The sequence below is a fragment of the Rhinopithecus roxellana genome, chromosome 5, assembly GCF_007565055.1.
Source record: "Rhinopithecus roxellana isolate Shanxi Qingling chromosome 5, ASM756505v1, whole genome shotgun sequence".
In the NCBI taxonomy this organism is placed as follows: Eukaryota; Metazoa; Chordata; class Mammalia; order Primates; family Cercopithecidae; genus Rhinopithecus; species Rhinopithecus roxellana.
The window spans coordinates 123,002,355-123,029,262 of NC_044553.1; the positions used below are offsets into that span (position 1 = coordinate 123,002,355).

The window sequence follows — 26,908 nt, forward strand, 5'->3', positions numbered from 1 at the left end:
TGAGCTCCTGAGCTCAGATGATCTGCCCACCTCAGCCTTCCAAAGTGCTGGGATTACAGGAATGAGCCACCTCACCTGGCCTACCTACCCTCTTTCTATGCATTTAAACATGTAAACACAATATAGCTATAGAGAAAAATTTTTTTAATAAATCGTGATCATACTTCTATACTGTTTTGCAACCTACCTCTTTCACTTAATAATAGGTTGGGTATTGGTGATTATGGAGGTTATGTGGTTCATTGAATTAATCTCGTATTCCTGGACATTTAAGCTATTTGAAACATCTTGATATTTTTAACAGATAACTTTCTTTTAATGTTGCTCTTATGTGATATTCGCTGCATTCACAAGAACATATGCAATGAAAGTGTGAGTGCGGCCCTGTCCTCAGCATTAGGCTGCTTGTCATCGCTGACACTCCTGTGTGTGCCTCTCCTGGCCCTGTGACCCTCACTGCAGAGGCACCTGTTCTCTCGGAGTTAGAGTTTGTGTTTCCATTGTAATCCGGGTTCCGCAAACTAGCAGCTGGTCTTCCCAAAGTGGAAGGTTCATGTACAAAGTCCACTGGGCCATGGTGGGAGAGCACTGCAGACCCCGGGAAGGAGGCCATCCTCCCTGCTCTGAGCGTGTCCAGCCCCCACAGGCCAACAGTCAATCTCAGAAAACCCACCAGAGTGTGTTTATGGTGAAAAGACCAGGAGACAGATAAGAGACAAGGAGTAGCTGTGTGCAGGGTAAGCATGCAATAACCACTTTCCCAAAATACAATCGGTCGGTGACCCTTGTGTCGCTGGTGTTGAGATGAGGACTCCTCTTAGGAGGTGCAGAGGAAGTCTGCTGATTATGCAGGCCATCTTGATATTTACTGTCAATTCTCCCTGGTTCCCTGGCAATTCATGAGTGAATGATTACCCAATTGTGAGGTTGGGGAAGACATTATGATGGGGTCAAGAATGAGCCCTGGAGCTGGGGTCAGGACACCCAGACTGAGCTCCTCAGGCCTATCATGTGTTTGCAAATAAGGGCAACGCCCATCACCACTTTGTACTCTCTGTCTCTAAGTTCCAAGAGGTCTGGGTGAGTGGATGCAACATCTACACACATTGGCAGCCTGGGCACGGGGAGTCACACAGCTATGCAGGAGAAAAGGCTTTGCCTGGTTGCTTGGCGGGCCCTAAAGGGAGGTCTGAACCTCACAGTGACTGGGACTGGGCCCCCTGAGGGCAGCATGCTCGCCTTCTTAGAGGACATTGCATTGTACGTGAGGCTGCCAGGTACAGACACACAGACTGGCCAGTGTTCAGGCCCCAGAAATGCAGCAGCCAGAAAAATGCTAAGTCACCAGCCCTGTGTCATGGGGCCCGCCAGTCTTCTGGGCCTGTCCCACAAGGCCACAGAATAGACGAAGGTACCCCTAGACAGGTTAGAAGCCTTTAGAACTCAGAGCTTAAAAGGCAGCTGTGGCTGGTGGTCCAATCAGATCAGGATCCCCCCGTGACTTTTGCCAGCTGTGTGACCTTGAGAAGGCCACTTTACCCCTCTGAGCCTCGTACCCTCTGCAGCCCTAAGTTGGAACTACTCACACCTCCCTCTGAGAGTGCTCAGAGGGCACAGCTCAGCAAGCAAGCACCTGGCCCAGGACCCGGCCAAGTGGCTGCTGCCTGGGAGGCATCTGGGCCAGGGAGTGCAGTGTGAGACAGCCTTCCTCTGTGTCCCCGGTCAGTCCCAGTCTCCATCCACAGGGATCACTTTCCAGTGGCATGTGAGAGAGGAGGCCTGGCCTGGGGGCCTGAGTATCTGGCATGGGCACAGTTCCCAGCATCTGACATCTCGCAGCCCACTGTGAACTTCACCATGACCCTACACAGACCATGCCAAGCTTGCTTCCCAGGTGAAGGCAAGGCAAGGCTTAGGGAGACTTCTTTCCACAGCTGCGTGGCAGCTGCTCAGAGCGGAGACACCAGACCGTTCTCTAACACTGTGTGGTCACCGCCCTGAGCAACGGCTGTGCAGGCAGTAGAAGGTGAGCTGGGGTGCAGGCCTTCAAGAACTAATCGGCTTTTCGGAACCGTAGTGAAGTGACAATTATTTTGATTATTACTTATTCTTTTTAAAGCTGAATAATTGATGGGGAATACTATGAAGGACAACAAAACACAGGTGGAAGAGCTACTCAGTCCAGTTTAATTCAACTATGTTTTGTGGCCCTTGCTAGGGCCGTGGAGAGTGGGATGCAGGTTCCTTCCACTATGCAGGAGTTCATCAAGCCCTGCAGCCTAAGCCGCCACTTTGCTCTCCCCAGCCCAGGGGAGTGCAGGAAGGACATGAAGGCTGGGACGGATGGGGGGCTCATCCTGGACTAGCTGGGGGTTGGGGGCGGCCTAATGTGCAGCCACATCTCAGCCTCACAGGGTAATCACAGAGGCCCTTATAAGAGGGAGGTCAGCAGATCAGAGAGGAAATGCTACTCTGCTGGATGAGAAGATAGTGGAGGAGGGCACAAGCCAAGGAATGTAGGTGACCTTTACAAGCTGGAAAGGAAAACAGACTCCAGAAGGAAGCAGCCCTGATGACACCTGGATTTTAGCCCTGTAAGACTTGTTTTGCACTTCTGATCTCCAGAGCTATAAGAGAATAAAAGAATAAACTTGTGTTGCTTTAAGCCACTGCTTATGGTAATTTGTTACAGCAGCAACAGGCAATTCTTTTTTTTTTTTTTCTTTTTTTGTGAGACAGTCTTGCACTGTTGCCTAGGCTGGAGTGCAATGGCATAATCTCACCTCACTGCAACCTCCGGCTCCTGGGTTCAAGTCATTCTCCTGCCTCAGCCTCCGGAGTAGCTGGGATTACAGGCGCCCGCCACCACGCCAGGCTAATTTTTGTATTTTTAGTGGAGATGGGGTTTCATGATGTTAGCCAGGCTGGTCTCGAACTCCTGATCTCATGATCTGCCTGCCTTGGCCTCCCAAAGTGCTGGGATTACAGGCATAAGCCACCGCGCCCGGCCAGCAACTGGCAATTAATACAGACCTTCTGTTTCCAACACTGTCTTCTGTTCAAACCTGCCTATGTACCATTGGAATGCTGGTCTCTGATGCGTAACAGTGCAGGAAAGTTGGTGCAGAGATAGCAGCCCTACCAGGAGTAGCCGCATGTCTTTACCGCTTTCCACATAGAAGACCTTTCAGGAATGGTGCTAATGGCAGGAATTTTATCATGGCCTAGATGAGGTTTGATTGGGGGTGACTGAGCCACCCATGTCCCCAGAATAAGCTACACATTGCCTTATCTGTTATTCAAGGCCTTCTGCGGCCAAACCCAATCCAGAAAAGGCTAGTCCACACCCCAACACGACCGACAAGGCTAGGAGCAAGCGTCAGAGGGTCTTGATGATTACACCCCAGTGAGTCCCCTTGGAAAATACTGTGGCCCTTCCTCTGAACGCTAACCAGGCCCCCTTCCAGAACACCAGTCCCTTCATGGAACCCCTGGCAAGCAGTGTTTCAGCTCCTGCTTGAATGCCTCCAGTGACAGGGTACTCACTGCCTACAGGCCGGCACCAAGGGATGGGAAGTCCTTTATTTATTTACTTGTTTTTGAGACACAGTTTCACTCTTGTTGTCCATGCTGAAGTGCAGTGGCGTGATCTCGGCTCACTGCAACCTCTGCCTCCTGGGTTCAAACGATTCTCCTGCCTCAGCCTCCCGAGCAGCTGGGACTATAGGAACATGCCACATTTTTGAATTTTTAGTAGAGACAGGGTTTCTCCATGTTGGTCAGGCTGGTCTTGAACTCGAACTCCTGACCTCAGGTGATCCGCCTGCCTTGGCCTCCCAAAGTGCTGGGATTACAGGCGTGAACCACTGCGCTGGGCCAGAAGTCCTTCTTTAGAGGGGCAGATGTCACTGTGAGCCTTCGCCAGGCTCTGCCCTCTTGGGGAGTGCACCCCCACCCTCCACCAGATGCTTCTCCTCACCTGGTCACTGTGCAGCCAGCACTTCACCTAACCGTCACAAACTGACTTCTAATCCAAGTCTTGAGAAATATGGAAAAAGGGTCAGAGCCAGGAGTGGCCTGAGGCTGACCCTCAGGCCTGCCTCCAGGATGCTGTCATCTCTGACAGGATCTGTCAGCCACAGACCTTCTCTGCCACCCGAAACTGCTTTGTGACCTGGTCCAAAAAGAAAGTGTGAGAAGAAAATGTGCTATGCACATGCCACAGACATTCATACATTTGTTCTTCGAACGCCAGGAAAATCTATTGCTTGCTTTTTTTCTCCCTCTTACATTACTGGGGGCCTCTGAAGGCCTTAGGAGACCCCTCACTCCTGGGACGGGGGCTCCATGAATGGTGGGGACCCCAGTCTTCTGGAAAGAAACCCCAGAAGGGGTTTCAAATCTTGGCAGTGACATCGTAATTGACAGGCTTTTTTTTTTTTTTTTTCTGTCAATATTTTTTAAGCATCTGGGATCCTCTCGACACAAACCTATTTATGGAAGCGGATCCACCCTGCAGTTGCTGCTATCTGGGGAAGTTCCTGAGCAATAAATGGCTCTGAGAAGGCGGAACAGTGGCTGTCCTGGGAAAACACTCCAACCAAGAATGGGCTCCAAATGTCTCAGTGCCAAAGACTTTTGTTTGAAAAACGTGTGCTTGTTTTTGTGACTGTTCAGTACGTGCCTGGGTGCATTCATTTCATGCCTCCCTGCCCCCAATCTGATACAGAACACAAACGTTCATCAGGCAATGCCAGCTGGTGTCGGGGTAGCTTCGGGAAAAACCATGTCTGATCAACTGCAATGCTTGCATTTGTTAGTAACGCTTCCCATTTTGTGGTGGTTTTCATTTACCCTATGAGCCGGTCATCACAGGCCGGGTATGGTGGCTCAATCCTGGAATCCCAGCACTTTCGGAGGCTGAGTGGGTGGATCACCTGAGGTCAAGAGTTCGAGACCAGCCTGGCCGACATGGTGAAACGTCGTTTCTACTGAAAATACAAGTATTACCTGGGCGTGGTGGCAGACGTCTGTAATCCCAGCTACTCAGGAAGCTGAGGCAGGAGAATCACTTGAACCTGGGAGGCAGAGGTTGCAGTGAGCTGAGACTGCACCACTGCACTCCAGCCTCGGCGACAGCGAAGAGTGAGGCTACAGAGCGAGACTCTGTCTCAAAAAAAAAAAAAAAACAGGTAATCATGTACAAACAGCGTACGGCCCAGATGCAGCGCTGGTCTACCCCGGGTGACCCTGAGATGTGGCTACACCAGCACCTCCCTTCCACATGCTGTAGCTAGAACAGGGTTCAGGCCAGACCTCCACCCCAGCAGCCACCTCCTCCACTAGCTGCAGGCTTCCAATTGTCTCCGATGAGGACATCATCTGCCCTGGGGGCAGCCAGGGGCAGTTAGTGTTCCTTGGGGACTTCCACCGGCTCTGCTATCAACACCTGCCTTCCTACTCCCCAGACTCCTAGGGCCCTGGGATCTGTCCTTGCTGCAGCACACTTTGGGGTCTGTGCCCATGGTAGGTTGTAAAAACTTTGGTAGCTAGAAACAGGTGTGTTTTCTAGACTCCAGGCTGAGGGGTAAGGCAAGCAGGGCACATGAGATTGAAAGAAGTGGTGGCTGCTGCCCAGGAAAAAGAAGTCCAGGTGTTTTGGGGGGACTTTGAGGGAAAGGCGCTGTGCCCTTGGAGGGAATCTGCCATCGCCACATCCCTTTCTCCTCCATGCTCTTTCGGATGGACGGAGGGGTGGAAATGTGATGAGCTGAAAGAGCCTCCCATGGGCAGGAGGGGAAGCCAGAAGAGCACCCACTCTCTGCAAGAGCTCTTCTGCAAAGCCTTCCTTCCAGAACAGGACCCGCCAAGTTCCAGGCAAGCTTCAGTCCCTCAGTCAATTGCGACTGCTTGATTTTGTCCATTTAGGTTCCCTTCCCATCCCAGAGCCACTGCAAGACATGCTCTTCAAACAAACTAGCTCCAGCAAATAAAATAATGAATCATAAATTTTATTTCAAAATGTAAACGTCACTAAACATGCATACACGTTAAAACAATAAAATTTACAATTTCGTTAATTTTTCTTTTTGCATAGGACATCATTACAATATAGAATCTATGCCATACAAAATACATACAAAGTTTTATCCGAGCAAGCCAAGGCCAGACTGGGAACTGTACAACAGTAATACTTCACTGTAGTGAACCAGGAAGATGAAACATGGCCTTCAGAATTATGGTGGGTGCTGGTTAAAAAAAAGTTCCTACAGAAAAGAAAAACATGAGCTCCATGGAAATGGTCTTGGACCCTTGGATTCTGCCTTGGGCTTTTGGCAAACGATTCCAGAGAAGCTCCACCAATGGCTTTGGATGGGAAAGGGTTGCCTGTGTGGGCCTGAGGCAGCTGAGGCCCGGAAGCATGCACCCAACACATGCACACAAGCAATTCCCAGTCACCAAGGAACCACCGCAAGCCCCAAACCCGACAATGACAATGCATAGTTGCTCAGTAGTGCCTCCTTTCTGCTGAGGCTGACCAGCCCCAGAGGCCCCAGCACTCGGCACTAGGGGTGGAACCCGCACAGACGCTGGGGCTGATGAGCCCGTGGGGTGTCCAGAGCCACATGGGAGGTGGCCCCTTGCTCCTCTCAGGGCAGCCAGATACAGGGGCTCCTGTGCTGTGTGTGGCCTCGCAGGCATTCGGCTCACACACCTGGTTTCCAAATAAGCACGCGCGGTGGCCTGTCCACAGGCCCTCCAGAAGAGGCCAGAGAAAACAGGACCCTGAGGCCTTAAGAAAGCTGTTCTCGCGCCCCCACCCCACCCCTGGGACTTCCTGCCTCCACCCCCCACCCCCTCTCAGGAATGTGTGACTTGTAGGGTAGGGGAAGCTACTTCTCTCCCATCCAGTTCATTTTTAAATAAAAGTAGTAAAGTTTTAAAGCTGTATGAGAAAGAGAGAGGCAGGTCAGGGCCAGGTAGCCGCACTGCAAGTCCGAAATCCGTAGAAACCAAGCGCGGTCCCTCTTCCCTCATGGACACCGGGCTCCCGTCTCCGGCCGAATTCAACTCTTCTGATGCTGAGGGACACGACAGGAGGCAGGAGGCGGCACCTCGCCCTAAAGGGTACTCAGGTGTGTGTCAGTAGTAAGCTGGACTGTGCATCCAAGTTCTGGTACAAAGGTCTCTGGAATGTGTCTCAGACAAGTCTTCAGAGCCTCAGAATCAGGAAAATTAGTAATAGGACCTGGTTCTCCCTGGGGTAATCCTGATTTCAAAAACCATCAGCCCACGCCTCAGATTTTAGCTTTGGAAAATATGGTGACCAGAATTGTATATGGAAACAGTCAGCAAAAGATGTGGATAACCTACAAAGCGTTTCTTACTGGTTGTGATGTGACCAACGCATCACACTCTTTAAACCTTCTAGCACTGTGTCTTTGACTAAATGACCTTTTTTAAATGGGGGAAAGAAAATCAGTGACACCTGTCAGAGGTCAAAATAGTCAGGTAGCTCTGTAAACACAGCCACAACCAGAAGTGGAGAAACAAGGCCACACTATTGCTCAGATCACATCTTCCTGTTGGGTGGCACCCCTGCCCAGCTGAGCTCCTCAATGGGTCCCTAGGGAGTACCAGGGCCCTGTGCAGTCCATCTTAGCATTTGCTTCTGGCAAGGAAGAGGGTGGTCTTCTGGACACACCAGGTCAGGAGACAGAAGACTTGAGGTCAAGTCTTGAGGCAGAGTGGCCAGCCTTCTCTGCCCATCCCCACCTCTGAATCACCCCTCACGGGTCTGAGCTGTGTGCAGGGTGCGGCAAGGCCTGGGATCGCCATTGCCTCAGATCTTTGTACCTGGAGGCTGCACCATGGCGAACCCTGCACCTGCCTCGGTGTGGGGCCTGGGAATAAAGTCAGGATTAGGAGTGAGGCAATCTTGCACTCGAGTGTCGTGGGTGGGGGTGCAGCAGGATGAAGGTAGGGCACCTCCAGGACGATGTTCCCATCCAGGACATCTCTGCTCGTTCCTATGCAGCACCCTGCAGGAGAGGGTCCCAGGGCTCTTTGAGGAAAGGGCTGTGTCCATCTGTTTTCCTGTATGGCTGTAGGATCCAGTAGGCATTTGGGGAGCTGACAACCATTCCCCTAATATGGCTGATGTAAAGAGGGGCTTCCTTGTCTGGGACATGAGCAACACCAGCCCCTTGATGGCTGAGCCCAAAATCAATTTTAGGCCTTTTATAGGGGAACTCTCCCTTCACTCAGGCAACCTTCATTTTGAGATCTCTGCCCCTATGGACCACTAGAACTGAAGTCCCAAAATAAGGGTTTGAGTTTTCACTATTATTTATATGAGTCCTATGGGTTCCTCAACCCCACCAAAACTGGCAAGCATGGCCATAAACCACAAAAATGGAAGACCCTGAAATAGATGCAGTCTGGGAAAACATTCTGCATGTTTGAAGAAAATGAAGGCTGTTTCAGGAGGGTCCGCCTTGTGTGCCCACTTCACTGGAGGCAGCGCTCCAAGGCCCACCACCCTCTTCCACAGGAATCCCTCACTTCATGATGAGACGGACATCTGCCCTTGAGGACCCCTGTGAACTGTGCCTGAGATTCATGGGTTTCTCCCCGCCCTTCAAGTGAGATGAGTTTAAACCCCAGACGATTCAGGAGGGTCTGGCCAGGAGTACCCAGCAGGATTTCTCTCCTGGTGCCCCACCCACCCCCATTTCCCAGTCCAGGCCGGGGCCTAAGGACCACACCCTGCCATTAAACGAGAACCACTTTGGGAAAGAAGACACACTCTTATGCCAAAAATAGCCAACGCCTGCATATTTCTGTTTTAAGGCAATGTTACCCTTCCATCTATCAGACGGAACAGCCCTGGGTCATTTAAAGGAAAAATTAAATTAAGTGCTCTCTTTGGAAACAGCCAACACCCGCTTCCCTCCCCCACCCCCCGCCCTGCTCTAAAACAAACCAGCTCTTCTTTTTATTCCAAGATGACTAGGTTTAGAGTCCTATCTTTTCCTTCCGATGTGCAGACAGATGTGGAGCTAGAAAATCTCCTTCCATGACTCCCTGGGCAGATCACAAGGACGCCTGATCCCTCCCTGGAGAGCGCCATGCCAGCCTCCCAGGGATGGGCCGCTCCCTCTCCCTGCCTTGGGGAACGGTGGACGGTGAGTGCACCAAAGGACTTTGGAATAAAATTCCTGAACCTGGAATGTGAATTCCTGAGACATAAAATGTAGTCAGAGTGTGGCTATCTCTGCCTCACACGAAAACAACTTTGGGAGGGACCTCACTTTGGAACTGGGCATGAAGATCTTTGCACCACAAGCACCCAAGGCTCTCTTCCGTCAAGGTCCCTACCGGATATTCCACTCTCTCTCCCAGACCCGATGCAAGCAGGGCTGTCAGGGAGCCCAAACACAGCATGGCAGCCAGAGTGGCCAGTTCCGCATCCAGTGTGGGGGTGACCCTCTCCCTGCCAGTTCCCACTGCAGCAGAAACAATGCTACTGCCCAATTTAGGGCCCATCATTCTATATAGAAAACACTACCATGCTGTCGGCCAATCCCAGCTGACACACAGTGGTGAGAAGCGGGCACCTGACGGCACGCTGTGCCTGAGCAGCTGCTGTGGACAGAGGGTACCTGTCCACTCTGGAGCCAGCCAAAACAGTGGCCAGCAGCTGTGGGCAGTGGCTAGGCCTGGGTTCTGGGTTTGTGCTGCACCCCATACCATGGTAGGACTGAGTAGAAGCAGGATGGCCACAACCAAGGCACGCTGGGCCCAGGAAGCCCATCTGCGGCCCTCTGAGGTCCCAGAGCCGCTCCTTTGCATCAAAATAGGTACTCATCAAAACAGGTATCTCTGGCAAGACACCCTGAGTCCACCCCAATCCCCCCACCCCCCAACACACACACGCACGCACGCACACACTCTGTCCTGGGCCCTTGTATTTACAGGCCCCAACTCTCAGGAGGAAGGGAAGGTGGTACCTGGGCCACAAGCCTGGGGTCGACACTCCAGCCATCTGCAGAGGAGTTTGCTGGACCACAGCTTGACTGACCCGGCCCAGGGCTCCAATCCCAACCCAGGACCCAGCTCTCTGCTCCTCCTCTCCTGCCAGGAGAAGGCTGGTGGTGGGCCACTGCAGCAGCCCCACCAGCTGGGTATGGCCTGGAGCCTCCAGGCAGGACAAGGAGAAGCAGGAGGAAAAGGGAGGAGAAGTCCGGGGACACGGAGAGGCTGGAGGTTTGCTAAGTCTGAGTTGGGGACATGGTGGGTCTGAGAAAAGAGTTGCCCACAACTTTCCATCTGGCATTCCCCAGGGAAGAAATAGAATGCGCACCCTCCGACAGCATTTCCTGTAACATCCGCGCCACTCCTAAAAAGGTCCAAGTCACAATGTTCCGGTCTCTTGCTACAGAAGTCTCTGTGAAGCACGGTGCGCTGCCGCAGGCACAGCCACTCACACAGGCCATCTGACGAGGAGGCCCCATGACCTGCCCATTGTTTCCAACAAACGTGCCCATGCGGAAGAACTCCGGAACTGGATGTGCCACCAGGAATTTCTAACATCTTTTTACAAGACCAGAATTCCTCATCAGAGGCCCAGGTATAATAGTGACAGGGTCCTGCATGCCTTCTGCAGGGACACGGAGAAGCGGAGTCCTGGCAGGTGTGACCCTGGCCCCTGACTAGGAGGTCGGACGGTGCAGTGCCACGCTCAGCCAGGGCTGGCACCCTCTGCTTCCAGTGCTCCCTAGCGCCGTAGGAGAGGGTTCCCGGAGGCGGGGTGTGAGGCAGGCGGGGTGCAGAGGGCTGAAGGCCCCCTCCACTGTCCCCAAGGTGGAGTGCTCCTCCAGCTGGGGACAGCTTTAAGGCATCCCTCTGCAGGGGCCTGTCTCAGAATCAGCTGCGTTGCAAGCCGGGCCAGGCTTGTTGGGCAGAGGCCAGAGGCTGGGTTGGGGGCCGGGGAGGAAGAGGTCAGGCCCGCTGCTTAGGAATCTGCCATGGAGGCACAAACATCAGTGACCACATCTGCTCCCAACAGACCTACAGGCTGGCCAGCCAGCCAGACGCTGAGCTCCACCAGACTGGCTGGCCTGCTCTGTCCCCAGCGTGTTCCCAAACCTAACAGAAAACTCCAGAGTGCAAATCTATGTACAGAGTAAGGCGGCAGGAAGGGGTGTCCTCACTGACCTCGTGGAACGTGTCCATCCCTGAGAAAGGGGGTTCAACACCGCTGAATCTCAACTTTGTGGGTATATCTGTTGTGCAATTGGTGGGTGGTGTTTTTTGAAATTTTTGTGTGTTTTTTTTTTTTTTTAACAAATTTACTTTGACACCTGAGGTGAAAAAAAATTGTTTTTTCGTGGACTTCACATCAAGTTCTCTCTCTTCTTTCTTACAAAAGGAAAGGCCAGGGACTCACGAGGGGGTGGGAGCGGCTGCTCATGGCTGTGGCGGGCTCAGGGCGAGCTGGCCGGGCTGATGGTGGGGCTGCTGGCGTCGGAGCGGCTGTAGTCGCTGAGGGAGCCGGTCCGCGAGCCCCCGCCGCGCCGCTGCAGCATTCCCGGGTGGAAGTTGGCGTGGCGGCGCGCGTGCTTGGTCAGGTGGTCGCTGCGCATGAAGCGCTTCTCGCAGATGGGGCAGCTGAACTTCTTCTCGCCCGTGTGGGTGCGATAGTGCCGCGCCAGCTCGTCGGAGCGCGCGAACTTCTTGTTGCAGTCCTGCCAGCTGCAGGCGAAGGGCCTCTCACCTGTGGACACAGGGGCAGAGCGTCAGTATCCGCACCTGGCCCCGCTTTCACATCCTCTCTGGGAAAGGACCCGCAACACCCAACACCCCGATCTCTCATCACCCCTCCCATGTGCCCCACCTCCAAGGGCTCCTGTGACAAATCCATCAGGGCAGAGATGAAGGTGGCCCCTGCCCTCCCACCCACGCGTGGGATGGAAGCAGAGGACACCGCCTAGGATAAAACAGCATTTCAGGTGCTGAAGCTGCAGGGCCCATGGGTAGGAACAGGTCAGGGCCCCAAGCTCCTGGCAGTGGACCCCCTAAGTACACCACAAAGCAGGCTGCACTACACACCCATGCAGGGCCAGCGGTCTCCAATGCATGGGGGTTGCAGGCCCACGCCCTGGCTTCACAGGCCTCCAGGAGCCCAGCTGCCCATGTTGCTCCATGGGAGCCACACTCTGGACCCCTGCAGGACAGGAAGGCAATTCCCATTCTGACCCTCCTCAGTCTAGTCTGTAACATGAGAGGGTCAGCCTAGGTGAGTTCCTGGGCCTGGAATTCTACGAACAGTCTGTTGCTCCTTCTCTCACAGAAGTCCCAAAGTGGCCAACCAGGGATGGCTGGCAGAGCAGGAGAATGAGGCAGGCTCTTGCATCCCAAGCGTGGTGACATACAAGGGCAGCAGCCCAGAGCACCCCATTAGGGGCCTGTGCAGGTGGGGTGGGAGGTAATCAAGGTAGGCTACGGTCTGGATGCTGCTCCTTCCTTCCCATCCCTCACTCAGACTGGGAAACAGGCCAGCGTTTACCCAGGCAAACTCTTAACACACAAAACTCTCCATCACAAAAATGACATCAACTGCTCAGGAAGAACCAGGCTTGGGGGGGGGGCTCTGGCACCCCAGAAAGGAGCCCTTCTGGTATAAGGGGTGGCCACAGGGCTGCCGTTCCTACCTGGTCACTTCCCCTCTCACCCCCACACAGACCCTAAAGTGACTGCCAGTCATTGAAGCTGGTCTACCCATGTTCAACAGAGGAAACCCACTCACCCACCCACCTTAAACACAAGCAGATACCCAGGGATGGCCAGACAGCCAAGGAGAACCAGCAGCATGGAAGAGAAAGGCCAAGCGCAATGCAACCACCAACTCTAGAGGAAAAGAGTGAAGCCAGGAAACAGAAGACAATTTTAACTTGAAACTTCTGTATTCTCTGAGGAATCTGAGGCAAAATTTGATGCAAAAGCCAAGAGGATGCAATACAAAGGAAGCTCAGAGAGCAGAAGCGGCCGGGCGCGGCGGCCCACGCCTGTCATCTCAGCGCTCTGGGAGGCTGGGGCGGGTGGGTCACTTGAGATCAGGGGTTTGAGACCAGCCTGGCCAACATGGTGAAACCCCGTGTCTACTAAAAATACAAAAATTAGCCAGGTGTGGTGGTGTGCGCCTGCAATTCCAGCTACTTGGGAGGCTGAAGCAGAATTACTTGAACCTGGGAGGTGGAAGCTGCAGAGTCCAGACTGCATCACTGCACTCTAGCCTGGGCAAGAGAGTGAGGGTCCATCTCAAAAAAAAACAAAAACAACAATAACAAAAAAACCCCAGCAAAACAACAGCATTTAGAAATTGAAAACAGCATTGTGTCCATATAAAACCTTCATATAAAAGCTGGAAATATACTCAAAGCAAATATATGAGAAAAAAACAACAAAAAACAGTTCTGGAAAAGATGTGGATGTCGCAGTGTTCCGTCTCCTGGCACTGCTAAAGCAGGGGCCATGCGTGGGTGCACTTGTTCTCTTTATTGATTTTACATTTTGGGGGAAAAGGTGTTGGGGGGATTCAAAATCAAGTAGCACCACGATTTCCCAAATACATGACAATTACAATCAAGTGAGAAAACAGAAAATATGGAGAGGAAATTACAAAAGAAATAACAACAGTCTCTGTCAAAGAGTACAAAAAAAAAAAAAGAAGAAGAAGAAGAAAAAGAAAAAGGAGACAGGAGACTAACAGGAGACAGGCTGCACTGAGGTGGACCAGGTAAGTGAGTTAAGATCTCTGCCGCGAGAAGCTCTGCAATGTCAGAACACTGAGTAAAAACAGGAGCGCTCTCAACTTAATAGAGAGGGGGAAGAAACAAACACCAGGTCATCCACAAAGGAACAAGGCTGGGACAGACACCAGACTTTTCCTAAGTCACAGTGGATCCTGAAGACAAAGGAACAGGGTCTTCCAAGTTAATGTCTCACACACTCCAGATAAAATGAGATAAGACCAGGGAGCTAGAGACATGACTGTATAGTAAAGGGCCACCTCATGACAAGAGCGAGGCAGAGACCTGGGAGGTCACTAGAGCACAGGACCAGGACTCACGGGGGAAAATTCCAGGAGGAAAGTGAGTTTTGTGCACCACAGAGTACCATCAAAAGGCTGGATAAACTTCAGGATACAGTAAAGACACATCACTCTTCTTTGTTTAAAGGAAAAAAGAGAGGCAATTAGAAACTCCAGGAAAAATAAAAGACATACAAAAAAACTGTGGTTCAAATTAGATGGAAACAAAAATGTCTCATGATTACGGGTCAGGAGCTCCCAGCCAAGCTCGGTTCTAGGGATTTTTCCTATACTTTATTATTTATTCTTCACAACTCCATGTGGTGGTGGCAAGAAATGTAATCCCAGCACAGGCCCTGCTGATGGAAGCAAACCTTACATAGCTGTGGTCATGCTAACCTTAGCACCAGTTGTCAGTGTTTCAGAACCAATCCTATAAACAAAGGCCATACAGCTGACCTGTGGGCCCAGCAGAGAACATGGATTTAAGGGAAAAGTCGGAATGCACAGAGTGTGCAAAGAACATACCTAAATGAAACACAGAGTTTTAAAATTACAAAGATAGTCAAAATAAGTAAGATAATACATCCATCAATTTAGGAAGAGTTGGAGGGGAGGGATAGGAGTGAGGTAAATCCTTAAATTTCATGGCAGGGGGGATAACAGAGAATATCTAAATTTGATAAATCAAGAAACAGCAATAAGATACAGTTCATTTATAGCAGTAACCATCAAGACAACTAAAATCAGAAAAGAAATGCTCTCTAGGGAGTGGGGCTGGACTGGTGAGAGGATTTTTGTTGTTGCAAGCTCCTCTGTGTTATGGGTATCTCTACCTATTTATCTATCTATCTAATCTGAGCCAGTCTTGCTCTGCCACTGCAACCTCCACCTCCCGGGTTCAAGTGATTCTTCTGCCTCAGCCTCCTGACTAGCTGGGATTACAGGCGCCCACCCACGCCCGGCTAGTTTTTATATTTTTAGTAGAGACAGGGTTTCACCATGTTGGCTAGGCTGGTCTTGAACTCCTGACCTCAAGTGATCCGTCTTCCTCAGCCTCCCAAAGTGCTAGGATTATAGGTATGAGCCACACGCCTGCCTTGGGTCTTAAAAAAAAAAAAATCCTATGTATTTGTTTCTTCCATAAGAAGAAGAAATGTTTAAATATAGTTCCTTAAATATCTAGTCCAATATTTCCCAAAACACGTTCAAAGAAATGTTATCATTGTATAAAACTATTTATTGCTTCCAGAATAAAAAATTTTGTCAACCAAAGAGTGAAAATGTTGCACGGTAATTCCACTCTTGGAGATTCACGTCGCACACTGGTCATCAAAAGCTTGGGAAAGTCAGCATTAAATGGTTTAGCATTAACCATGTCAGGTCTGACAGATGAGGTTTCCACCCTGTGCCCTGAGCCGTAACACTATGGCCTCAAACAAGCTCCTTGCTGCCTGTAGTAGGAGCTACAGGCAGCAAGGTAATGGTCCCCAAAAAGATATAGCCAAGTCATAATCCCCAGAACCTGTGCATATGATCTTATCTGGAAAAAGGGTCTTTGCAGATGTAATCAGGTAAGGATCTGGAGATGAGCTCCCAAGTGTGGAGGGTGGGGAAGAGGGGGAAGGGAGCAAGTGAGAAGAGGGAGAAAGGGGGCAGGGGAAGGAAGGGGAGGCATGGAGCAGATTCTCCCTCAGAGCCTCCAGAAGGAATTAACCCTGCCAACACCTTGGTTTTTGGAACTGTGAGACAGTGAGTTTCAGTTGCTTTCCAGCCACCCAGTTTGCGGTAATGTGTGACAGCAGCCACAGGAAGTGAGCACACCGCCCCATCCTCATAGGGCGGTCCATACAGTGATCCCGAGGGGCGGTGCATGACTGGCCTCAGCACAGTGCCTGGCACGTTCCAAAGGTCCACTCCTGAAATCTCAGCTGTTACTGTTGCTCTTAGTCATTAGCCCTGTCAAGTGAGTCTCCGCAGATTTGGGCCTGGTGGTGTGGGGGGAAGCCACACTCAGCCTTGCTTCCTAATGGCTCTTGTGAGGAGCCTTGTTCTTTAGCTCCTTCTGCCTGCAGGCCGGAGAAGCATGTGAGGTACACAGAGCTACAGATGGGCCACATGATGTTGGGGCCGCAGAGAAACGCAGCATCCAATGGATGGGGCGCTGGTGCCAGGCAGCCTGGAGTGGAGGAAGGCGGGTGTCTGGTGCAGCCACTCTACCAGCACAGCTCTTGGCCTCCCTGTACATCAGGAGCTTTATGCTTTGACAGGGGACATACTGGGTGCCTGGCCCAGAGACATGGTCCTGACCCAGGCAGATGCAGGCCCCACGGCTCCATTCTCTGCTCCTCCCTCAGCCTGCTGCAGAGAGGTGACAGCCAGTGAACTGGCCCACAACAGGAGTTATGGCTCAGGCCAGCAAGGAGCAGCAGCACCAGGTCTGGCTGGGTCCCCTGGTAGTGACACTCAGGCAGCACCCAGGAGGCTGACAAGGAACAGCTCAGAGAAGGGAGAACAGGCTGGGGCGGGAACAGGGAGCAACATGCCCCAGGCCACTTTCACCCACAGGGTCCGCAAGGAGCCCCAGGAGCTTTCGTGTATGTGGGCGAGAGCCACTGCTATTCATCATATTAGAAATTAGAAATTAAAATGGAAACAAAGTCTTCAATCCAAGCATGCATTCCAGTCACTGCAGAGGGACAGTGCTGTCACACATCTTCTAGCATCTGCAATAGCCTACTGTACTCTTTTGGGAGAATGAGGCAAACAGTGCTATTGTTATGAAAACAGTTTTGATCTCATGGCCCCTGTGAAGGGTCTGAGGCACCTGCGGGTGTCTTCCAGCTTCACTCTAAAAACTGCTGTTCTGGGGACAGACTCCAGGGGGGCTGTGTGCAGCCAAGTGCAGTGAGCACAGGCGGGCACCCAGTGAGGTGAGGGGCCAGCCAGGCCTGGCACTTCAGGGAGTGAGCCCACCTCTCATTCTACGGCAAAGGGAGCCCATCGGACTAAACAAACCCAAGCACCCTCCTTGCTGGGCTCAAACCCTTCATCTGCCTCCACCCGGGCATGTCATATGGAGACAGCAACAGCAGGACAGGGACTCAACAGGACAGAGCTCCCTCTAGCTCCAAAATGACAAGATAAACGGTAGGAGATTCTAGACTCTTGCAGAGGAGCTCCTAGCCTTCCTGTCAGATCCCAGAGCTACTCCAGCTCCCCAGGTGGGAGGGCCCCAGGGGTTTTGGCTGTGTGTGCCTGCGCCTGTGCATGGGATGGGGATCCTGAGACAAGGTGGGATTAGGCCTTGTGAGGAGACTGGGTGAGAGGAAGGGGGCTGGGGTGGAGCCTGGAGGGGCGCTAGGTGCCCTGGAGCCTGGAAGGGAAGCTGTAAGAGGGCTGGGGGAACTGTGGGGAGCTGGGGGAGGGGCTACGCCATGCCGGGGTTTGGGGGTCCTACGGGTGCCAGGTAGTGGGGGACTCTTCGGGTACCGGTCTGCATGGCCGGGGGATGCAGGGTAGGGGACCGCATGGAGTTGCCGGGAGAGTGGGGGGTGGGGACTGGAGTAAGGTTGGGCGGGGCAGCTGCTCAGGGCTGCGCGTTACATAAATGTTCCCTGGCGCCACAGCGAGGCCGCGAGCGGAGCAGCGCCGAGTGAGAGCAATTGCCTCATCTTATCAGGGAACACAGCGTCCCACATGCTGATCTTGCCCAAGCCGCAGGCCCAGGCGGGGACAGCGTGTTCCCTCAGAGAGCCAGCCGGGAGGGGAGGGCAGGGGCTTTCTCTCCTTCAGCTGAGGCCCCCATCCACCTCAGCAGCCACCTCCCCCCTCCCCCACAGCAGCCACGTGCAAATGCAGCCAGCTCAGGAGTGTGCGTGCTCCAGCTCAAAGCCTGAGCTCAGACTCGGGCTGTGGCGCGGACTTCACTCTGCTCTGCCCACCTACGCAAAGGGCACGCTCCAAGTTATCTCCTGCGATCCAGCCTTAGCCAAACTCCTACCCACCACCCACAGGTGAGTGGGCCCCCCGCCCTCCACCCGGCTCCAGCTGCACCTGTATGAACCACACTGCAGATCTTTCTGTCTGTGAACCTCCTGTGGGAAGCCTGTCGAGGAGTCATTTTTCCAATGTTCCCAATGCCCAGCACCAAGCTAGGGCCAGAGCAGCATCTGCCGCAAGGGCCTCTTCTTCTGGCCTCCTGCTGGGTCTTCTCTGGGAAGCCTCACTGAGCTCCCCTTCGTGGAAGGGAGAAGGGAAGAAATGCAACTCCTACCGGGAGGTCCTGGAAAGGCAGATGAGCTGGCACCCTCACAGGGATGTCTTGGATACAACAGCAGACCTCTGCAGCGCAAAGGTCCACGTGGGTGTGTATCTGGGGGCAATGGCAGGGGCAGGGCTGGTCAGACTCAAAGGGAGCCATGGGGAGAGCCTTCCAAAGAGAAACTGCTTCCCCTCGGGCTCCCAGGCCACTGCCCCCAGTCTCCAGCTATTCCCCACCAGTGAGTGGGCTGTCATTCACCGATGGACAGCTTTGCCCTGTGGGCACTGGTCTGGGGCCACTTGTAGCTCCCAACCTCAAGACTGCCATGTTTTTCACTCCAGGGAAGCCTGTTCACCCTCCTGCTGGAGCAGCTCGGCACACAGCCACACACAGGGGTTGATCAACGGCTGGCCTCCAATGACACTCAGGCATACGGCCTCAGGGGTGGCAGAAAGAAAGGTCTGGCGTCTGTGGTGGGAGGTGGACTTCCTAACTCCTTTGGAGGCCATTTGGCTGCCCTGCTCGTCTCTAGATTTGTTAGTAGTGGTTTATGAAGCCACATGGAGCTGACATGCACATGGCCTCCCAGGAAGTCCAGGCTGGAAGCTCTTATCCACCCACTGAGCAGGTAAGGGAAGTGAGGCCCAAGAGGAGACAGTGAGCTGTCATTCAGCTGGCTGGCGCCAGAGAGAGAGCCACAGCTGGGATCTGCCTGTGGCAAGGAAGCAGCCTGCCCCACCCCTACTCCTTTGTTGATGCCTCAGGGATTGTCATCCAGCCTGTTTCTGTCACTGTGAGGGTTAAGTGGGAGAACACATGGGACACATGCCTGCTGCACAGTGGTGCTTGGAGGAGATAACAATGTTATCACCTATGGGCCAAGGGGCCCCAGGAAGCATGTCTGTGAGCCGCGCAGTAAAAAGGACATGGGGGACACGTGTGCCCCGTCCCAGGACACTCTGGTCTAGTGCCACTGATCACACACTACTATCCAATCTTCACATGCAAGAGCTGGCAGGGGCTGAAGCCTGGCTGGAGACTGCCACAGTGCGGGAGGGAACGCTGCTTCAACGAGAGAATCCTCCTTGGGCAAATGTGTGTCTCTACATTTCTACAATGCATGTGAAGGTATTTTTTAAAGTAGGCATTTTTCTTGTCGCTTTGCTTTGTTTTCGAATAGGATAGCTTGATCCTAAAAATTCATACAGAAAAACACACAGGAATAGCCAGAAAAAATCCTGCAAAACAATGACGTGGGGGAAACGAGACCACCAGGATTCAACACAATTTTGTAAGATGATCACTGGCCAGTGAAGCCCAGAAGAAATGGCAGAATTAGAATGAAAGGCAGTGATAACTGCATAGGATGGAGTGACATTTCCAACCCCTAGGGCAGGGAGCAGTCAATATAAGGGAGGAGACCACCCCTCATATTGTCTTATGCCCAATTTCTGCCTCCAAAGAAAGAAGAAGTAAAAACTAAAAGGCAGAAATGAAATCCACAGGCAGACAGCCCGGCACCGCACCCTGGGCCTGGTAGTTAAAGTTCGACCCCTGACCTAATCGGTGATGTTAGCTATAGATTACAGACACTGTATAGAAAAGCACTGCGAAAACCCCTGTCCTATTCTGTTCCATTCTAATTACCGCTGCATGCAGCCCCCAGTCACACACCCCCTGCTTGCTCAACTGATCACCACCCTCTCACGTGGACCCCCTTAGAGTTGTGAGACCTTAAAAGGGACAGGAATTACTCGGGGAGCTCGGCTGTTGGAGATGTGAGTCTTGCCGAAGCTCCCGGCCGAATAAAGCCCTTCCTTCTTTAACTCGGTGTCTGAGGAGTTTTGTCTGTGGCTTCTCCTGCTACAAATACATGTATCAGGACGCTTTGGTAGCATCTGGAAAGGTTGGGTTCATTATACCAGCATAAATTCTAAATGGGTCAAAGATTCAAATGTGAAAAATAAAACCACAAACATTCTAGGAGAAAACTGTAAGACAGAAGTTGCTTCTATGAATCAAAGTCCACAAACCATAAAAGAAAAGACTAAAGGCCGGGCGCGGTGGCTCACGCCTGTAATCCCAGCACTTTGGGAGGCTGAGGCAGGAGGATCACCTGAGGTCAGGAGTTCAAGACCAACCTGGCCAACATGGTGAAACTCTGTCTCTACTAAAAATACAAAATCAGCTAGGTGTGGTGGCGGGTGCCTGTGATCGCAGCTACTCAGGAGGCTGAGACAGGAGAATCACTTGAGCGTGGGAGGCAGAGGTTGCAGTGAGCTGAGATCACACCACTGAATTCCAGCCTGGGTGACAGAGCGACACTCAGTCTCAATCAATCAATCAATCAATCATTCAATTGCACAAAAAAGTATACTATACTTCTCCATGAACACAGTCATCATAAACAAAGGCAGGAGATAACTGACAAAACTGAGAGAAAAAATATTTGCAGCTCCTATCACAAATGGCTAATCTCCAAACCAGAAAGAGCTCACAGGAATTTTAAAAAGAAAAATATCCAGCAGAAAAATGGGCAAAGCCAATTCATAAAAAAGGAACTACAAATGGCTCTCAAGTGCCTGAAAAGATGCTCCACCTCATCCATCAGGAGCTAATGGCCAACGAAACACACTGACATGCAGCTTGGTAGCCATCACCTTGGTGAGGCTGCGGGGAAGCAGGCATTCTTTGCTGATGGGAGTACAAACTGCTACAACCTCCATGGAGGGCGATTTGGCAATACCTATTAAAATTAGCAACCGGCACACCCTTTTATCCCACATTGGAACTTTTGACATCCTAGCCTACAAACGCATCTGCACATCTCCAAAATGGAATATGGTCCTGATTAGTCAATGCAGCAGGAACCTGAAAACAACTCATGTCCTTCCACTGGGGCCTGTCAAATAAATTATGGAATGCCCATATAACAGAATACTATCGCAAAGAAGTAGAATGAGTTCTTTACAAACTGCTGTGGAAAGATTTCCAAGCTGAGTGAAGAAAACAGGGTTGAGGAGAGATGACCAGCGAGGATCTACGTGTGCCTTGGCCTGTCTGTGCAGAGGGAGGGTCCCTAGGAAAGTAAGAACAGGGATCACCCAGGGGAACACTGAGCAGATGGAAGACAAGGAAGGTTGACAGAATTTTCCCTGGGGAAACTACTTAAATCTTTTAGATTCTGAAACACATAAATGCATTTCCTATTCAAAAAGTTAAATTCAAAACAAAAAATCCATAGCAAACTAGAAAACGCTAGCCATCAATAATGCCCATTTAAAATGCAGACATTCAACACTCTGGGCACATTACTGGCCCCATTCTGTATTCCCTGTTTCAAAGCACATTTCCTCATATTACCCCAAGAGCTCTCTTAAAATAACAATGGTCGCCCAGACAGATTCTCCTCAGAATGTGCTGGGCAGTGGCTTCCAGGATGAGAAACTCAAAAATAGCAATAAAGTCCAATCTAGCTTTGTAGGAGACGCTCCCAGGGCAGGGATCCAGGGCTTTAGAGCCCCTGGGTTACACTGCAAAGTGTCCTATTGGAGGAGGGTGCTCCCTGATAAATTGTTTGACAGGCCTAGCAGTTTAGAACGGGTCAGACTTAAAAAGGCTATGGGTGACAAATATTCAGCAAAGGATTTAAACAGAAGCAGTTCCAGGGTTGTAATTACACGTCAGAAGCTCCCTTCAGGCTTCTGAATATCACACTCCTGCCATAAGACCACTTTGTGACACCACTGTGGGCTGAATATTAGCCCAGGTGGATGGGGCAGGTATTGGCAACTAGGACAGCCAAGTCCATCTGGCCACTAGGATGCAGACCCCAAGTGCCGCTGTAGGGGCTCGTGAGGAGTGGGAACCAGGGAATCTGTGGACTACTAGGAAGGGAGTTTCTCTTGCACCAAAAGAGAAAAGGAAGGAGGGAGGGAAGGAGGGAAGAGTCTGCGCAGAGCATGTGGTGGGTAGGTAAAGGGACACAGTATGGAAAGGCCTCTTGGGCCTGCCTCTGGCTGTGACGTCTGGGCAGGGGTGGGGGCACCAGCCTTGGCAGTCACACAGGAGATCTGCAGAATCTCACAGAGAAGTCCAACTGCTCCTTGACATGAACAACACCTGCACAGCCAGCCCCAGCTCTGCACTCCAGGGCCCCGTGCTCCCGGCCCGCTCTCTAGGCAACTGAGGGAGGGGCCCCTGTCTGCAGAGCCTTCGGCAACCATCGTGGCCCACTTCCTCTTCCTGTGTCTCCCCTCCCCCAGCCTTCATTTCCTCCCCCTGCCCTCTCCTTCTGTGTCTCCTGGGGTGGGGGGACCTTGCTGGCAGGGACCCCACCCTGCTAAGCTCTGCTGTAGACACTCAATGGCACAAACAGCTGCATGCACACTCTTTACAAGGGTGCAGCTTTTACTTTTGGCCTGCGCTGGGCTCATCTGACTCTACCAACCCGGAGAGACAGGAAAGTGTTGATGTGAAACCCATGTCAGAGGTAAGGAACCAAGTGACCTCACCAAGGTAACACACCCAGAAGAGTGGGGCCTGAGGCTAGGCTCCACCAGGAAGAAAGACATTCTCACAGCCCCTCCCCAGCATGGAATAGGAACACTGCTGCCCACGTTCACATTCCAGGAGGAGCAAGCAGGGACACCCACCCACTGTGCGGTGAGGCCACCCTCTACATCCCGGGGTCCCTGCAGCCCCCACAGTCAGCTTCTACTGGGCCTATTTCACTGCAGGCTTGCCCAGGCTGGGGGCATTTGGGCCTGAGGACCTATGGGGGACCTCCACGGTCCCCAGTTCCCCTGCAGCAGGAAGCCACAGCTGAGGAACGAGCCGGGCAGTTCCCTGGGAAGGGCCGAGGGCCACCAGGCAGCGCACTCAAAACAATGGCACTCAGAAGCCCTGGAGAAGCCTCGGCGGGCTCCTCTTCCAGGCCCAGCACCTGCCACCTGGCCGGCTCCAGGTGCACAGCAGGCTCAGTTTTCTCAGGAAAAATGTGGCAAGGTTTCCAGCAGAATATAACAAAACAATATATTCTTCAGGGTTGGTTCCACAAAGCAAATACATTCCAATTAAAATGAGCTTGTAATTTGGACGATGGGCCTAAAAAATGCCGTTGGTTTTTTGAGGGAGCTGAGGCAAAACAACAACAACAAATGAGATAATGATCTGTTTTTCTCTGGAACAGGTGAACAGTGCCAGGGGCTTCTGCTAGGAACTTCCAGACCCCCAGGAAGGAGCCAGAAAGCCCCCAGGCCTCTCCTGCAGCAGCCCAGGCCCATGGAGCCACCAGGGGCTCTCTGTCTTGCCCACTGGGAGCAAGCTGCCCCCTATCTTTTGGGAAAGCCCTTGTGTCCAAAAACCCTCTAGCAGGGAACAGGTGACCTGGCAGACCCAGGCCCTGTCCCTCAGCCCTGCCCACAGGTCTAGTAGCCCCCTCCATCCTGCTCAGGCTTATCGCAGCCTAAGTGCATTGGAGAGAGGGCCGGTCTGAAACAGAGCCCCACTGCCTGCCATGTGGGGAGACCAGTGCTCTGGGGGCCACCTCTCCTCAGGAGACAAAGCCCACCCTCTTCCCGGAACAGGCCTGGCCACCGCGTGTCTGTGCCCATACCTTCCTCTCCCTGCATCCTGCTGGTCCTTTTTCCTATGCCCTTCCCTGTCCTAGCCTAGAACAGGGCCCTAACCTTAAGGGAGCTGACCCCAGGGACACCAGCCAGGAAGAAAAGCAGTGCCACACTCTGCACTATCCCATGGCTAGGCCCCCAGAAGCTTCAAGGTTGGAGTGACCCCCTCTGCAACAGCTCTGTATGGGACTCCAAGACCTGAGGCTACCTAGGTCTGCCTGATGCCAAGGGAGGACTAGCAAGAGCTGGGAGGAGCCACTGGGGCAGGAACACTGTCCTGTGTCCTGCCTGCCTCCCTCCCCCAGGACCACAACATGGCAGGTAGGGGGCTCAGCGCTCCTCGAGGTTGTCCCCAAGGTCACTGGAACCAGGCTTCACAATCTGTTGAATGGGGTGGACGAGGGAGAGTAAGCACATGGAGACAGCCCAGCTCTCTCTCTCAAATGTTCTTCTGAACCACTGATGTGAGCCGCTCATAAACAGCCCCTGGGAACGTGGACAGGGAAGAAAACAGACTACCAAGTGGCTGAGCCCCACCCTCAAATGCACACATGAAATGCATACGCCAGAGCTCTCATTGCAGGAAGGAAACAGAGGTTACCTCAGGAAGATGGGATTTGTGTGCGACTCTCCTTTCTGCATTTCTGTCTTCATCAAATGAATCAATTTGGACAGTTGGAATTAATGCAATAACACTATATAACAAAGTGGTGTATGTACACACACATACCTTCTACCCAAGCTCCAGCTCACAACTGGGACTGCTTCCACAGAACCCAGCACCCCAGCTCCTAAGAAGGGAATAGCGCTAGCTTGCATGCACCAGTACACTGCCTGGAAAGGTTAAAAGGACCACATGCCAGAATTTCATAAAGGTGTTTGCTCTCCTTTTGCTAAGGGTTACAAAACACATTCGCAACTTTCCGTTCTCAAGGTCCGTTTTAAACACAGCACTAATAGAATACCAATGGTTTCTGCCAACAGAAGGCCAGAAGCCACCTGAGACAAGGGCTCTGGAGTTTCTCTCCTTCACACACACCCCTGAGTCACAACTCTTGTTGCTCCTGAAGGAATATGTAGGGAGAGGTATATCTGCCGCTTGCCCCAGAAGCTTCCAGATCATGGATTGCTGCAAGCGAAGGCCTTCTCCAGATGAATGGTGCTACCTCTGGACTCATGAGAGCTGAACCCAAAGAATAGACATTTCCATTTCCTTTCCACTGTGAGAGCCTCATCACTAACTGCCTCCCAAGGGAAGCCAGGAGCATCTTCCCTGAGCGCAGTGGGGTGCTGCACGTCCAGCTGACCCCTACTGCCCCCACCTTTCCTCTGCCATCTTGAAGGGAACGTTTCCTGGCTTCAGGAGCCAGTGTGCGGTTAGCACCCTTGTTCTGGGCATCGGGAGGCAATGTGACTGGCTGCACACCAACACAGCCTTGATGGCTGGTGACAGCCCAGGGATGACATTGCCACCCACCTCCTCAGAGATCTTCTGAAACACCAAGGCAAGACAGGAGCGCGAGGCTGGAGTCCACAATTACAGAGCCGGGTTTATTTAGCTGATGAAAATGCTCTTCATGTGAGGCTGATCAAAAGTAAAGGCAACTTGTATCTAAAATACATAAAGAACTCAATCTCGACAATAAGCGAACGCCCAATTTAAAAAATGAACAAAAGATCTGAACACTCAATCAAAGAAGAAAGATGGTAAACAACTGTGTGAAAAAGTGCTCAGTGTCATTTGTTATTATGAAAATTCAAATGACAGCAAAGAGATATCACTATACACATGTACGAGAATGGGTAAAATCCAAAACACCGACAATACTAAATGCTGGTGGAGCAACTGCAGCTCTCATCCATTGCTGCAAGCATGTTAACCACGGGGGAGCTGAGCAGCCACTCGAGGAAATGCTGTTTTGCTGGAAACTGTAAGAATGCAGACAATTGTGACTGTACTATAGTCAACCTGCCAACCTTAGGTTTGGACTCTCTCCTTCCTCTGCACAACTGTCATCTTGTGAGCTGCCTTCAGTTGCTTCCAGGATATTGCTGGGTATATCTCTGGCAAACTCCTGGATAACACCGTTGGGCAAGACCCCCTGCCTAGTGCTTACCTTATCCTCTTCATCTCTCCCCAGACCTCCTGCACTGGACCAAAGGCCTAATAGGAACTCTGGATAAAGATGGCAGGTCAGGCACAGGCACCCACCACCTTTCCAGCCCCAGATCCCACTACAATGAAAGAAAGTAGATTTTAGCAGACAACAAAACATAAAGAGAATAACAAAAATAATATGGAAGCAAGAAATTACAAAGACAGCAAAGAAGGCAAGAAAGCAATCCACATTTCCCCATAAAGGCTCAGGAGTCTCTGGTGGGGGTGGGGGTGCAGTTAGTGGGGGGCACCTGGACACCAGATAAAGCAGCTGTGGACACAAGGTCTTTCCCCATCTTACAGATGGCTGCCTGCCCTTCCTGCACCTGCCAGGGACCAGACGCTGACTTTCTGGGAGGGTCCACACAGGAGGGAGCTCTGGACCGAGGACTCCAGACCCAGCTCAGAGTGGGGCAGCCTCCAGAACGGGGGTGTGAGGAGCAGCCTGCTCACTGAGTACTGCCTCCCAGCTTCTCTCCCAGTGTGGCAGCAGGACCACCTTCCCTCCCCCAAGCAGGAGCAGAACACTCATCTCGGGGGAAAACGCTGAAGGAGATGGCCCAATAGACCACCCACAGGAGGCCACCATTGCTGAGCCCGCTGGGCACCCAGGAGCCCCCACTCAGCTCAAGGCTCTCTGGGCCATGTCACCAGACATCGAGGATCAGCAGACAACGCAGAAGAGCCTGACGTGGGTGGGCGAGAGACCCAGACCAAGGAGCAGAGACAGGTGATGCAGAGGGAGCAGAGGCCACGCAACG

At 52.2% G+C, this 26,908-nt stretch overlaps 1 protein-coding gene across 1 annotated transcript in view; it reads right to left on the reverse strand.

The window, feature by feature from the left end:
• Positions 1-5,990: 5,990 nt before the first annotated feature.
• Positions 5,991-26,908, reverse strand: part of KLF13 (Kruppel like factor 13) — a 50,452-nt gene continuing 29,534 nt past the window's right edge. The window contains exon 2 of the mRNA XM_030929845.1: positions 5,991-11,779. Coding sequence (XP_030785705.1) covers positions 11,490-11,779 — 290 coding nt within the window. The 3' untranslated portion in view covers positions 5,991-11,489. The remainder of the gene's footprint in view (positions 11,780-26,908) is intronic.